General features: G+C 43.9%; 1 protein-coding gene across 2 annotated transcripts; it reads right to left on the bottom strand.

Annotated features, from left to right (window-relative positions):
- Nucleotides 1-7,285: 7,285 nt before the first annotated feature.
- LOC136500797 (grpE protein homolog 2, mitochondrial-like) lies at nucleotides 7,286-14,691 on the bottom strand. Of its 2 annotated transcripts, XM_066496231.1 has the most exons (6): nucleotides 14,416-14,691; nucleotides 13,759-13,909; nucleotides 13,499-13,689; nucleotides 13,077-13,244; nucleotides 12,731-12,859; nucleotides 7,286-7,665 (listed from the first exon to the last, which is right to left on the bottom strand). In XM_066496231.1, the coding sequence occupies exons 1-6, from the start codon at nucleotides 14,563-14,565 to the stop codon at nucleotides 7,567-7,569; spliced, it is 888 nt and encodes a 295-aa protein (XP_066352328.1). In that variant the 5' UTR covers nucleotides 14,566-14,691; the 3' UTR covers nucleotides 7,286-7,566. The 2 variants fall into 2 exon arrangements, with proteins under 2 accessions (XP_066352328.1, XP_066352327.1); XM_066496230.1 differs by having other exon boundaries at nucleotides 13,499-13,909.
- Between the last annotated feature and the right edge of the window lie 409 nt (nucleotides 14,692-15,100).

The raw sequence follows: 15,100 nt of genomic DNA, 5'->3' as shown, positions 1-15,100 counted from the left end.
GCTTGGCTAGACTAGATCTCTCCCTATTCCTCCCAAGGGTCAGGACGGTGGAGTGATCATGAGTCCTCGTGCGGCGTGCGACTAAGGTAGATGGAGGGGTCATGGTGACCCTGGGTCTTAGTGTTGGGCCCAGTCCACTTGACTTAACTAGGCCTCGGTCGTTTGGGCTTATACTAGCTAGCGTACCGTGGACTGCCCAAGCGGCTATCTAATCGGTGCTTTGAGATACCCGGGGTATCATAACCCCAACAGTAGCCCCTGAGTATTTTTGCGATCATGAAGTGATCATGAAAGCACTGAGATGCGCGTGTGCTGAGTGCGGGTTCGTAGTCGTGGCCTATCAAAGCTTCGTCGCTCAACCCCTTCCGGGCTGGCACATTCAATGCAGTAGATGGCAGTTACGTCCCACCCTATCAGGACGCCCTAACAATGCGGTACGCAACTACTAAGCCCTGCCGTGTCAGTGTGCTGCGCAACGGGGTTCATGATCTAGGTGGGGCCGAGCGGTCTCGCCGATGTTGTACCGGCTCCGCCTTTAGAAGGATTTTGATCTCCCTGACCTCTGACGGTTTATGAGTCTCCAAAGCTAGCCTTAGGTCTTGGATCTAGGGCGTAGGGAGGAGTTGGGCCATGGCTTGGCCTTGACCTCTTACGGGGTCACGAGGAACTGACTCCGTTTTTCCCTAGCGTCCTTGCCGACCTGGAGAGGTCGTGTTGCCCTGTTACAGGTGGGTTTGGTTTCGCCCCACGCGGGGAGAGGCATGTCCACTGTAACTATGCGGTAGGAGCGGTGCGCCTCATCGGAGTCGATGGGTAATTCGAGTGGGACCTGATATTCTTCCCAATCGATATGGAGTTCGGATGTGCCTCGTCGAGAGATGTCTCATAAATCATCGGTCGTCAAACATGTCGGTCCCTGACCTGCCTTCGTAGCGGTCAGAGGGCAAGATGCCTCCCCTAGAGGGGGTCAACCCAGGTGACTTCGAAGCGGACGACTCAAACACAGAGAGATGGTCGCATGGCTCTGTACCACCGATTAGAGCCACAGGGGCCCATCTCAACCTGCCCTATCCCTTTGTGGCCTCAAGCCCTTCTAAGGGCTGACCCAAGAGTGGGGGCATGGTTGCGGTAGGTTATTCTGCATGCAGTCTTAGGGGGCGGTTAGCCTCCCTAGTCACGCTGTGCCATAATGGCGCCCAGTCACGAGTAGTCATGCGTCGTGGGACACGGGAGCGTAAATCGAATTGATATGGAAAGAGTAGGAATGTGCAAGGCTTACTTGGTTCGCGCCGCTACGTGGGCAATCATCACTCCAAAGTCACGTCTTGCACCCTATTGAACTACAAAACAATTACTTACAAATTCATTAGTCCAATTTGGTTGTGTTGGTCATCAAACACCAAAATCCAAAGTAAATGGGCCTAGGGTCCATTTTTCTTACAATCTCCTCCTTTTTGTTGATTGATGACAACACGACCAAAGCAAGCAAATAATAAAAATTTTGGAATTTAAAAACTATTATTTGCTAGGATGCAATGCAAAGGGCAAGGTTATATGATGCTAAAAGATACCACATGTAAACATCTTTGGAAACTTATCATGCCCTTGCAAATGTTCCCATGTGGCATTATGGATTTAAGCCTCCCCCTAACTCCATAATCCACTATCCTCTCTTTCTCAAAACCATTACCACTTGTAAATTATTATGATCGGGCTTGCTTTTGTCCTACAAATTCTCTCCCTTTGAAATCAAACACCGAAAAGGAAGACATTAGTAGCACAAGGGAGGGTCAAACTTTGTGATCCTTTGTATGTGAAGTGGAATAGGTCACAAAATTTGACTCTCACATTACATAGACTAGGCTCCCCCTAAATATATCCATAATATGATAGAGAATGTAGTTTATGCATAATTGGCAAATTAATGCTCAAGGGAGTTTAATCTATATAATGCATGGAGAAAGCATATAAATACCAAAGTAAAATCAACGTGATGATATCGGTTTAGAAATACCACATGTGGAAATCAATTTGATTTATACCACTTGTAATAGGTGGTGGATATTTGAAGTATGATGCTCAACTCCGAGGACTCCATTTTCCTTGCAATGAGACTACTACACACATGATAAGCTTGAAAAGGTGTTAGTCTCAAAGCATCTAACTTATAGAGTAACCTACCCTAAATTTGTGCACACAAATATGTAATACTTGTAGGAGACACGCACATTGATTTTAGAATAAAAATACCACTTGAAAGATGACATCACATGAATGTGAGAATCATTTTTGAAAGTGATATTTGGGAGAAATTATCTATAATTTGGACTTTGGCACATATTAGATGAACAATTGTAAAATAAGCTATGTGCCGTGCTCCTAAACAATTTAAACCATGTAGGTTTGCTCCAAGGGTTAAGAGTGAAACCGAGCAAGCCTACCATAAAATATACCTAGTGTATATAAGACAAAAGATTAAACATGCAAATGCAAACCTAGGCATAAAAAGGAACTAGATGCTAATTGAAATTGTAAGAAATTGAATCTAGTTACATAACATGGGAAGAGGAATTTGGGTCCATAGTATTCACTAACCCACTTGGCAATTACCTTGTCCATAATAATGCACCCCATGAAATGCACCCATACTTTGCCAAGTCTCCAAATTCTTCAATGTCCATTAGACTTCTCACTTCCTTTTCGGGATCCAAACCTTCTTGGTGCTCTTCATGTTGGAAATGATCTCCTTTGGCACCCAAATGCGTTTGGCCCCAATGTTGGCTTGCTTGTTCACCTTGATGGCCACCACCTTGCCATTTTTCTTCTTCTTCAAGAGATAAGGTGTGGAGGCCTTTTTGTCCACCTTGTTGGTGTAGGTGTTGGTGAGCTTGCTTGTTTTCTTTTTATTTTTCTCTTTCTTCTTAGCTCCTCTCCCATTCTTCACCTTGCACTCATAGGACTTGTGGCCTTCCTTGTGGCACACGTAGCAAACCACGGTTTGTCCTTCATCAAGCTTCTTCACTCCCTTAACAGTGTTATCTTGATGATGTTGGGTTTGCTCCGTTTTGCCTTTTACTTGAGTCAAGTCCTTAGTAAGGCGAGCCACTTCTTGCTTGAGTTGCTCATTCTCTATTGCGACCTCTTGTGTGCATGTATCTACAACAACTTTCTCAACACAAACTTGGTTGCACAAGGATGAGTCTAAACATAAATCATTGCAATAAGTAGAAGCATTCTTTTTAGGCATATCAAAGATAGAACTTTTGTTTTTAGGTGCCTTGGTGAGGGTTGTACAGACGGCTTCAAGATTAGCAACTTTATTAGTTAGCTCATCACAATGTTTGCACATGGTTTCTATTTTAGCAAGCAAACTTTTATAAGCATCTTGTGAGCTAGCTAACTTTTCTTTTAATTTTTCATTTTTCTTTACAAGTTGCTCATCATTGATTGTGCATGCATTTGTTGTTGCACTAGCCTCAAGTTGCTCAATTTTAGTAGATAGTTCAATATTGAGATTAGCAAATGTCTCATATTGTTGAAGCAAGGTTTTATATGCTTCTTGTGAACTATCTAGCTTTTCTTGCAATTTTTTAGCTTGTTTTGTTGGCTAGTGCAAGCCTTAGCATATTTAAGATTTTCTTACACAAGTTCATTAAGAGAAGGCATTTCATCATCACTATCACTCTCACTAGAGGATGAGCTTTCATTACCTCGACCATAAGGCACACACGAGAAGACCTTGATGATGAGTGCTTGTGGCCTCGCCTCTTGTGATGGTCTTCTTCTTCACTTGAAGAATTATCCCATGACCTTATTGATGTGAGGGCTTTGTCCTTGCACGCCTTCTTCTTTGTCTTGGGTGTGGGCTTGTTTGGACAAACTTCCACAAAGTGCCCTAACTGGCCGCATCCATAACATCCTTTCTTTCTTTGCTCATTTCTTTGATTGATGAAGATGAAATCTTGAATTTAGATGGGCACACCCTTGACATTGAGCCTTTGGATTATCTTCTTCACCTTGTTGATAAGTTTGATTGATTCTTCATCAAGGTCGGAGGTGGAGGAGGAAGATTGATCATCATCACTTGAATCTACATCATCATCATCATCATCATCCTCATCTTCTTCATCTTCACTTTAGGAGCTTGAGCTTGAGCTTGTCTCAACTTGCTTGCCCTTCATCTTCTTTTTCTCACTACATACGAGAGCTTTGCCTTTGCTTGATGACAAGGCTTCTTCTTGACCCATCTTCCGTAATATTTCAAATGCCACTATCTTGACAATGACTATGGCCGGGGTCATGGTGCTCAAGTCCTCCATGTTGTGAAGGATGGTGATGATGCTTGCATATTTCTTTTGTGGTAGCATGGAGATGATTTTCCTCATGATGTCCACATCATATAGCTTTGTTAATCCTATTGAATGGAGCTCATTGATAATTAGATTCAAACGAGAATACATATCACGAACAAGCTCATCATCATTCATTTTAAAGGAATCATAATTTTGTTTAGTTAGACAATGTTTTTGCTCACGAACATTAGTTGTGCCATCATGGAGCTGTTGGAGTTTTAACCAAATTTTATGTGCCGTATTTAAAGTAAACACTTGGTTAAACACATCCATGCTAAAAGATTTAAATAAACAATTTTTAGCTCTAGCATTGAAATGAATTTCTTTTCCTTCACTCTTTGTTGGTTTATCGGGATTCTTAATGGGTTTCATCCCGTCACGAGTGACTCTCTAAACACCCAAATCTACCGCCTCAAGGTGACAAGCCATTCTAGCTTTATTGTAGTGGAAGTTAGTGCCGTCAAAGTGCGGAGGCCTAAAGGTATCCATCCCAACCACTCTAAATAGTGTTGGCTCAACGGCGGTGAAGCCAAAGGTCTAAATTGAGCCAACCAGGCTCTAATACCACTTATAAGGGACTGTGACGCCTAAGAGGGGGGGTGAATTAGGCAACTTAAAATTCTACTTCTAACTAAGGCCTCTAATTTCACCTAGTCAAAACCTATGCAGGAAAGTAATCTATCTAAATATGCAACTATGGTTTTGCTAGGTGTCTTGCTATCTCTACCGCAAAAGAATGATGCAACCTAGGTTCCAATCCTATCAACTAGCCTTTCAACTAAGCTAGGAAAGTAAAGCACACAACCAAGGTAGCAATGTAAATACGGAGGGTAAAGATGAGGTAGAGGTGCAAACTCCCGTCGATGATTCCGATATTTTTACCGAGGTATCGAGAAGCGCTCAAGCTTTCTCCTAGTCCTCGTTGGAGCCCCTCGCAAGGAATCCCTCGCTAGGGCCAAGCTCCCAATCGGGTAACTCCATGGATAGCCTCGGGTCCTTCCCCACGCATAAGTGGGTCTCTGGTGTGCCTTCTGACAAGCCTCTCCCGGACCGCTCCCCGCCATCTTCACTATCAAGCTTCTGGCCAAACCGCCGCGGGTCTTATTCCCTTCAGTACACGGTGGCGGCCACACCATAAACGTGGTTGGTGTGATCTCGCAAGACTACAAGCCCCTCTGATGTACAACAATTTTGCGTGCAAGCACCGAGTGATAAGAGGTGTGCAAACCTCATTAAACACTAGGCCTAAACCTAGAGCAAGCGCATAAGCGGTGATCTAATCAACCTAAGTACTTCACAAAGCACCTACGCTAATCACCTAATGAATCACTAAGCACTATGCAAATGGAGATCATTAAAATGGTGTATTAACACCCTTGGTATGCTTCCTCAGCTCTGCCCACCTCAAATGGTCAGTTGGGTGGTCTATTTATAAGTCCCATAGGAGAAAGTAGCTGTTTTGGACGAAACCCAGCTTTCTGCCATTGACCGGACGCACAGGTCGTCCTAATCGGACGTGTCCGGTCGTCCCGACCGTTGAAGCCGACTGTTGGCGCTCACTGTTGATCGGACTCTCTGGCGAGTCCAGTCGCTTACCATCTGACACGTGCGGTCGACGTTTCGCCGTTCTGGAACCTCTCTGGACTTGATCGGACGTCACTGCCTGGCGCATCCAGTCGTCCATAGCTGCTGCGTCCGGTCCTCACTGAGTTGTTGCTGCGACGATGAACAATGAAGTTCGTGCGTCCACTCACTGCCTCGCTCAGAGTTCGATCGCTGCTGCTAACGCCTGCTGTTGCCGAGCAACTGATCGGACGCGTCCGGTCCTCATAGGGCCGCGCTCGGTCACCTCTGCTGAGCTCGTTTCTTCGCGATCTTGCGTCCGGCTTGGCTCCCATCTTCGTGCTTGAACTTTGCTTGATATCTTGGGTCTTCTCTTATGCTTCTAGGGTCTTGCTTATGGTGTTGATCGAGGGATCATCATGTCGTCTTCGTCCAAGTCACGTCTTGCACCCTATTGAACTACAAAACAATTACTTGTAAATTCAATAGTCCAATTTGGTTGTGTTGGTCATCAAACACCAAAATCCAAAGTAAATGGTCCTAGAGTCCATTTTCCCTACAATATAGATGCAAAGATTTTGAAATGTGACAGTGCAACTAAGCCATATGCCTTGTAGGGAGGTCTCTCCTTCCTCCTGCTTCGGATTGAGAAAAGGAAATGGATATCTGAAAATTGGGGAGAGGGATGGGGCGGAGGATGGGAGCTCTAGGAGGTAAAGCCTGAGGAAGAAAGAAGAGAGCCGGCGCGTGTCTCTATACTCACTCCTATCACGCCAGGCGGGTTGGTGTGGCAGGAGCTGCGTCACACGGACGATAGCCCTAGTATCGTTTAACTGCCACGATGGCAGTCCAGGTGTGACAGTGCTATTTAGCCGCACTAGGGACGTTGTCGTAGCAAAAAAAATTAGTTTTTTTTTCTTCTAAAAACATATGAGAATAAAAATAAAGTATCTTCTGAGAAAAGATTAAAAATAGGAATAGCCTACTCCTACATACTTCCTCTTTATGAAAAGAGTGCATATCGCCTTCTAATAAGCAAATTAATTTGAAGTTCAACTATGTTTATATAAAAGTTAGTATCAATATAAATGTTTCAAAAAATATAAATGTTTCAAAATAGATTTATTATAAAAATATTGCATTAATCTAATAACAATTATTCAGCTTATAAATATTAATACTTTAAAAAAATGGTGAAATTTGAAATTAGTTAACTTATTGAAAAGCGAAAGCGAAATGTGCACATTTTTTAGACAAAAATGGGAGCAACCGACCGGATAATTCCTTCAAGATGGGACGACAAGGCAAACAAAAAAAATCGCCACTCATTTGTTTGTGACATTTTCATTCAAGCCAAACCACCTTGGATGTGACATGCTCATTGTCAGTATTCCTATTAATGCAGGCTGCAATAATCCGTCTTTGGCAAGCAATTTCAGTAATGTACATGTTCTACAAACTCGTTTTTATTACCGACCAAGAAAAAAGAGAATTCTGGACTAGCTTCAACAAATTGGCTCGTTGAACATACTACAAAAATGGTGATTTGTCTCACAGATCTAGTCAAAACATAACCTACGATATGATGTATGCTTATCCAACCAAAAAAGGGCAGTAGTCATTGATGCGTGCAGCCAGCATCCTCAGTTAATTAGCTAGATTTCTCCTCTGGCTCTTCTTCAGTTGGACCACCTTCAGTGACACCGACTTCAGCGGGGCGAAGAACACGATCATGTAACATGTAGCCAACCTGAAAAAAGAAAATCATAATTGTTATCTTTAGAAAGACTGCGAAACTAAGTATTGTTTCTTTGTATGGAGGGAAAAGGCTCGTGCATCTAGTAGATCTCAAAAGTCAAAACCCTACTTCACAGAATTCTTAAATATTTTGAGGGCTGTTATCCAAATGTCTCTGGAACAGTTGCGGATTGCATCTGTTCTCAAGAGTGATCCAAATACTGCCTCTATGAAATTAACAGGTGCATTTCGTTTCATTACAGTAAGCCTTTGACCAAATATTTCTTTATTAATTAATACATGTTTTTTTTTGTAATGCATAATTAATGTCATTAGATTCATGATAAAAATTACTTGTTTTGATTTTGTGTCACATAAGTGACATTAATGAGTAAATGTTGATCAAAGTCTTGTCCTGACAAAAAGAAATATGCCTTCTAATTTAAAAACGGACAGAGTATCTATCTATTGGCCAATTCAATGGCCTATATAAGGGTGCATAGGGCCCTTAGGGCTTGCACCTTCACATGAATCCACTATTCCCAAATTTTTCCACAAAAATATATAATCTCTTTGCACACCTGAATGCTATAACATCCAAGCTATTCCTAGCAATGCATTGGGAGTTAGTAGTTTGTAACACCTAATGACGGTATGCCATCACTTACCTCTGTATCTTTTTTTTGATAGGACTTACCTCTGTATCTAGTTTTGACGAAAATATGTGAAGCTTTCCTTGATACTTCTCACCTTCATCTTACCTTATATGTTATAAACATAAAAGACTCTTCCTTGCTGAGTGCAGAGAAAGCTATATATATTCTTTATAACACAACTAATTACAAAGCTATATATAGCTCTTAGAGCCCACTGAGTTTTCATGTGATCACAAAATTCTATGCTATTTGCTATTAACAATTTCAGATGCAACTTATTTTCTTGAACCCAATGCCCATGCTATTTGTCAGGTCAGCTTCATAATGTATTAGCAAATCAGATGGTCATATGTACATAGTTCTATCAAAGCCAAGGTTACAAAAGGCGCTAGGCGCTCTCTAGGCGGTGACCACACAGGACATGGATCAACACTTCCCAAGTTCCCGGTACGTGGGGCTAATACCTCTTCAGGGCGCTGGTTCAAGACGGGGAACGTGATCCAACTATTTTTGGGACAATAGTTTGGAACAATTAGTCCCGAAGAGAGATCGACATGTCAAGATTTTGAGAAGCATATCTATATCTATACCTAATAATAATAAAGAGGCAAGATTTCTTGCACACTTTTTTTCGTCCAACCTACCGCTCGCGCGTTCGATAATAAGGAAGTTTCGATCTCCACCGTCCTCCTTCTGGTCTCTGTATCCATGTCAATATCCTCTACTTTTCAATCCAAATACGGTATCCATGCCCATATCCTCTACTATTTCTTTTCGGGTCATATCATATCTTATATATAAGTACCAATTACAATGGAACCAAACACTGAACCAATCAATCAAATTACTCGAGCGAATCAGATACTCCAAACAGCTAGACCCGTCATGGAATCAACCTCACCGGCCTCGAATCGAGCATGGCCGGGGCAGCGACGGCAAGCACGTCGCCGAAGGAGAGCAGGCCGAACACGGCGCTGTACGTGACGGCGAGCACGGCGCCCATGGAGATCAGGCCGAACACGGCGCCGTACGTGACGCAGGTGTAGAGCGCGACGGGCCAGGCGGGCGCCGCCCGAGATGGAGGCGGAGCCACGGAGGAGGTGCCGTAGTGCCACTGTGCCAAGCGCGGAAGGAAGCGAGTAGGGGCCAGGCGGGCGCCGCCCGAGGTGGAGGCGGAGCCGCGGAGGAGTTGGCGTAGTGCCACTGTGCCAGGCTCAGCCGCCCCCTCCGCCGGATCCATGGACGGATGAGAAGCGAGGAGTAAAGCTCAACTGAGCAGCAGGGGATTCTCGGCATCAAATCGAGTTTGACATGAGCAGCTTTTGTGAGGCGAGGCGAGTGTTGGCAAGAGAAGCGAACGCCCCATGAAACTCGCTTTGTGGGATGAGGCCAGGCAAGCGGATGAGACGAGGCGAGAGCCGATGAAAGGACGTAGGCCGTCGTTCGAGCCTTCGAGGCGAGGAAACAAACAGATTTATAGCAACCACATAGCTTTTACGGAGAAAATAAAGATTCGAGCATGAACTTAGTTTGACCCCAATAAATACCATAACTTTGCACTACCTTTAAGTTTCTTTTTTTTCGTTCCCGTTAGTAAAGTATGGGACAATTTTCCCTTTTTCTTTTCCTTCCCATGCATCCGTGAACGGAGTTCTTATTTCGTTTTTTGTTTGTATCCCATAAATACTAAAGAAAAAACATAAAAGCAATAATAAAAGACCGTTGAAATTTTAACCTCCAAATTGCGACAAAAGTTTGATTAAGAACAAGACTTTTCTTATTAGAACATGGTCCAATCGATTACAACATGGTCCAATCGATGGTCAAATTAATTTAACTGTAAATTAAAATATTGGGTAATTTGTTGTCCAGTCCAGTCTAAATAAATACACCTCTACATGCATCAGTGCAATCCACGATGAGTGTTGCCACGTGGATAATAGAGAGATCTCATCATAATGACCATCGGACATACTAATACTTGACATATCAACAACTAACTTCTTGTCGATTGAAATAAAAAAATTAAAATTATAGATTTTTATAGATCCTCAAATATTGTCAATGTCATGATCATCGTAAAATAAATTGTAGTTTTAAAATTTTATAGAAGGATAATATATAAATAGTTATATAGCATTCTTGTTCACATTTTCCATGAATATTATAGCTTACTTTCTCAGCATTCTTATTCTCGTTTTCTATGAATATTCAATACCTTATTTCCTCCCGTTGCAACGCACGGGCATATTTACTAGTCAACATAAATACTACAAATTCATATTTGTATCTACATAACAATCAGCTACTACTTACGTGCTATGTGAAAATTTAAAAAGAAAAGGAAAGCAAAAGTAAATGAGAGATGGATAGATCTGTGCTTCTATTCAACGGCCCATATAGCCCACTTAAAGCACCGCCAGGCCACCACATCTATACCATAATCCAGTCGTTCTGTTGTTTCTCGCGCAGAAACAGCCGCTGCCGTCTCTTCTTTCATTCTTCCCCTCCCTGTTTCGCTTCCACAACAAGATGCTTCCATTCTTCCCATCCCTGTTTTGCTTCCACAAGATGCAGCCACCGGCACCTCAAATCACTCACCTCTGGTAACCAACTCGCACCAGAAACCTCTGGTAATCACTCATCTCATCTATCTAGGCCTCTTAATTCCACTGGATTTGAAGTGGCTGCTGCTGCAAAGGGATTGTTTTTGTCTATCCAACTCCAGGCACCTCTGTTCTGTCAACCATAGGGATGCTGTCCCAACCACCATCCCAAGCATTGACCCATATGACGAACCACAATGATCCCACATCCAAGGTTATTAAGGTGGTAAGGCGAGGTGTGGCGAGCTACCCCCTTCCAGACGCCTAGGCGTTTAAGGTGTGAGGCGAGGTGACGCCACACAAACACCTTAGTATATAATGTCACTAGAATTTAGAAGCAAATTAAACTTTAATACCACCATTTCTTAGCATGTAATACCATAATAAGTAGTGCTACTAGAGTACTAGTGCACAACATAAAGTAGCAAAATAGCAAATCTGAAATCTCTCGCCTCAATAGCAGCAGATTAGACTCTAATGACATAACAAAGCAGCAAGCCAGCAACGAATCCAGTATATACGCTCTGATCTAATTATCCAAGCAAAGGAACGAGCAGATCACAGCAAAGAACAGAGGAACGAGGGGGAGCACAGACCAGGGGAACGAGGGGAAGAGAAAAGATGTACTTATGCTGTGAACCGCTGGCTCGGAGGCAGAGTAGAGGAAGGAGTTGAGGCCAAATAATGGGCGGATGTTGGAGTAGTCACGAATCGAAGAGCAGAGGGGCGGGGGCACCGATTGAGGCGGGCAGGCGGCGGCTTCGAGGTTCTCCCGCTGCCCTCTTCTCTCCCCCTCGCTCCTCTCTTTCCTTCACCCTCTACCCTCTCTCAAATCGCATGGAATCCTGATGCGGCGCTTGCGGGAGAGGTATAGGCACGCCGCGCGATTCCCTCCAGCGCTCCTTTCCCGCGCCCGCGATTCCCTCCCGCGCTCACTTTCCGGCGTGCGCGTTTCCCTCCCGCGCGCGACTCCTCTTTCGCGCACGCACTGCCTTCTCCCGTGCGTGCGGCGTCCAGCCGACGCCTTGGCGACACCTTGGCGCCTGAGGAGACGCCATACAGGGCATGGTCGTGGCGAGCCCGACGCCTCAGTTTGAAAACCGCCCAGACGGCTAGGCGACGCCATAATAACCTTGCTCACATCCACAATCTGGGATTGACAACCACGGGACGCAGAGCATCATGTCGTACCGTGTTCCATGTGACATTGCTCTCACTCTCACACTTCCGAGTTCGGAGCTACAAAACTTTCATTGGCGCTGCACCGCTCACGTCATGACCTGGCCACTCAAGTCCATGCCCGTTGCAGCGCGCGTGCGGTCGCCTTCCACCTTCCTTAAACTCACAACAAGTGCACACGATAGCCACCCATTTTAGTTGAGTCAAAATCTCCTATTAATTTCCCATACGGGATTAATCCTTTAATGCATTAACATTTTTTGTGTGCCTTGGAATTTATTTGATTTAAGGTTGGGCAAGCCGAATTAAGGGCTTGTTTGGTTCATCTGGGGCTAGTTATTAGCTGGGGCTAAAAATTAGCCCAAATTAGCTGGGATTGGCCAGCTAGTTGGCTAATCACTAGTCTGAGGTTTGGCTCAAAAATCAGTTCACTGTCCACCAATTAGCCCCCTGTTTGGATGGCCAAGGGCTAAAATTTAGCTGGCCAAGAATTAGCCTTACGCATCCAAACAGGGCCTAAGTCCAATAAAAATAGATAGCTCAATTGGCACAAGAATCACGCAACAAATGGTACGTCCCGTTGCAACGAATGGCCATGTTTGCTATTAAACAAAAAGTACTATTAAGAAATGCATACCTTCACAACAGCAGCAACAGTCCCCGACGGTTTTGAAGGATCATGAATTTGGAAAAAGGCATAGTGCCTGTTTGGATCAAACTTCTCATTCAAAGGATCAAACTTTTCAACTCCAAACTTCTTGAAGACCTGCAAGTGCTTCTTATTAGAGTCAGATCTAGGGGGACAATAATATTTGCCCTCATGGCAGATGGAGCCAAACTGACAGAGAAAGAGATAGACAAAGGAGAAGAAGTGACCTGCATGCATGTGAAATTCCAGGAAAGGTTTATCATGTTCAGAAGTAAAAGACAACATTTTCAGAATTATAGTACAACTGATGCAGGGGAATTTTGAGAAGAAATACCTCTCCAAGTTGCTTCTCAGTCATCTCAACACCCTCTAGTAGGGTTTTTAGTAGTGGTACAGCTTCATCAGAATTGTTAGATGAATCTATCTTTGAGAAACTTTCCTTGACAACAGATGACGCCCGAGACAAATTGTCTGCAACATCTAATAAGCTCTTGGAGAAGCTCTGTATATAAGAACCATCAACTATGAGCGAGTTTCCAGGGACAGCCAAATGATATAAATCCTTGTACAATAAAAACCTATGAATCAAGCTAGTAGATATGAAGCGCGAACCAAGAACCATCAAGTATGAGCAAGTTTCCAGGGACAGCTAAATGATATCAATCCTTGTACAATAAAAACCTATGAATCAAACTAGTAGATATGAAACGCAAACCTGTATGGCATGCTTCAAACTAGTAGATATGAAACGCGAACCTGTATGGAATACTTCTTGGTGTTCTCTGACTCACGCTTTGTTCTGGCAAGGACATTCTCCATCTCAGCATAGCTGCGTAGGACCTTATCCTTCATATCTTTAAACTCTTCATCTTTAGACTTCAGTGATTCGTCTTTCTCAAGAAGCAGCTTCACAAGGTCCACCTTTGATAGGTCTAGATCTTCTGAATCTGAATCAGAAAATGCAGTTCGTTTAGTAGTTCTCTTCCTGCTAGACTTGGATACAGAATCAAGTGAACCTGCTTCCTGTGCCTTCTCGGTTCCAGGCACATTATTGGCTTCACTTGAAGCTTCAGTACTCACTCCAACGCTTTTATTAACCCCATCATCTGTGTGTTTGTTTGTCTCCTTATCATCTTGATGGGGGGCTGAAGTTAAAAACCTAAACCTCTGAAATGCAGATGTCAAGTATGGAGCCAGCTGATTCAACAAAGGAATGACTTGCTTGTATAACAACTATGTAATAAGGTTATTATAACAATAAAAAACCAGAAAAATAAACGAGCAAACGAAACTATTTTTTTTTTTTGAGATGATAAACGAAACTAAATATTGATCAGACACTGAAAACACATACCCACGCAGGTGTTATCCATGTCTACCTATGATATTTAAAGTGTGAAGTGAGAACCCGACAAAGCTTCCCCAATTTATTCAAATGATGTTGACCCTAAAAGCCACAACAAAATTTCATGATCAAAGTGAATTGCCCTACACACTAATCTCTATGAAAGAGTACAAAATCCACCTAAGGGAATCCCCCAACTCAGGAATAACCCTCAAGACGCACTACTCCTAAATAGTTCTACACATCCAGCAACATCCAAGGAAAAAAATTCTACAAGCAAGATGCGCTTCCGCTGCCCACGAGCCATGCACGGGGACTGGAACACCACCTTGATCGAAGCGCAGGGCTCCACCGCCGCCAGCACAGTCGCCCCCAGGAGCGACGCCGCCTCCGGCCGCCGCCTCGCCACCCCCGCCAGCGCCACAGAGGCGACGCCCCGCTTGGAGATTCGCGCGAGGAGGCGCGCGGCCGCCGCCATCTTATTCGCCCGGAATCGAGGGGAAGAAAGAGAAATAAAACTAGTTTTGCGGAAAGAAGAGGAAGCGGTGCAGGAAGGGTCCGGAAAGGTTCGGGACTTCGGGCCTTTGGGAGAGGGAATATTTGTGCGAAGACTGTGGTAGGGTTATATTTGGCGTTACAACAAATCAGTTTTTTATAGTTGACATTAAAAATTTTAAACTTTCTAACTTGGTACCGAGTTGACTTTTTTCTTCGGTAAATAGCACTGCCGTCCATTTGATATCTATCTCTTAGTTGACCCTATTGACCATGTCAGATTTCTTTCAGAAGTACCAAAATGGCCCTCTACTCATGGCTCATCTCCTCCCGACACGGACAGCGGACTCGCTCAAACCTCCTCCCCTTCCCCGTCGGTTCAAACTTCTTCTTCAGGAAAAAACCCTAGATCATGGACGCCGAAGGATGTGGCGGAGGAGCTGTTGACCCCCGACGCCTAGGAGCTCACGGCAGAAGTTCCTTGGCGGCCAGCGCTGGCACAGCTCATGGCACAGGGG

The sequence above is a fragment of the Miscanthus floridulus genome, chromosome 13 (assembly GCF_019320115.1).
Source record: "Miscanthus floridulus cultivar M001 chromosome 13, ASM1932011v1, whole genome shotgun sequence".
Taxonomy (NCBI): Eukaryota; Viridiplantae; Streptophyta; class Magnoliopsida; order Poales; family Poaceae; genus Miscanthus; species Miscanthus floridulus.
Note: the sequence above shows the minus strand (reverse complement) of the source record. Positions and strands in the feature narration are given on the sequence as shown.

Bases quoted from the DNA above. Each gene is read 5' to 3' on its own strand.
- LOC136500797 (XM_066496230.1), bottom strand. From the start codon at position 14,565: ATGGCGGCGGCCGCGCGCCTCCTCGCGCGAATCTCCAAGCGGGGCGTC. The intron at 13,910-14,415 runs GTGGTGTTCCAG...TCTGCATTTCAG, and splicing joins AGCCCTGCGCTTCGATCAAG to AGGTTTAGGTTTTTAACTTC. The intron at 13,245-13,498 runs GTTCGCGTTTCA...TCTTATATACAG, and splicing joins CCAAGAAGTATTCCATACAG to AGCTTCTCCAAGAGCTTATT.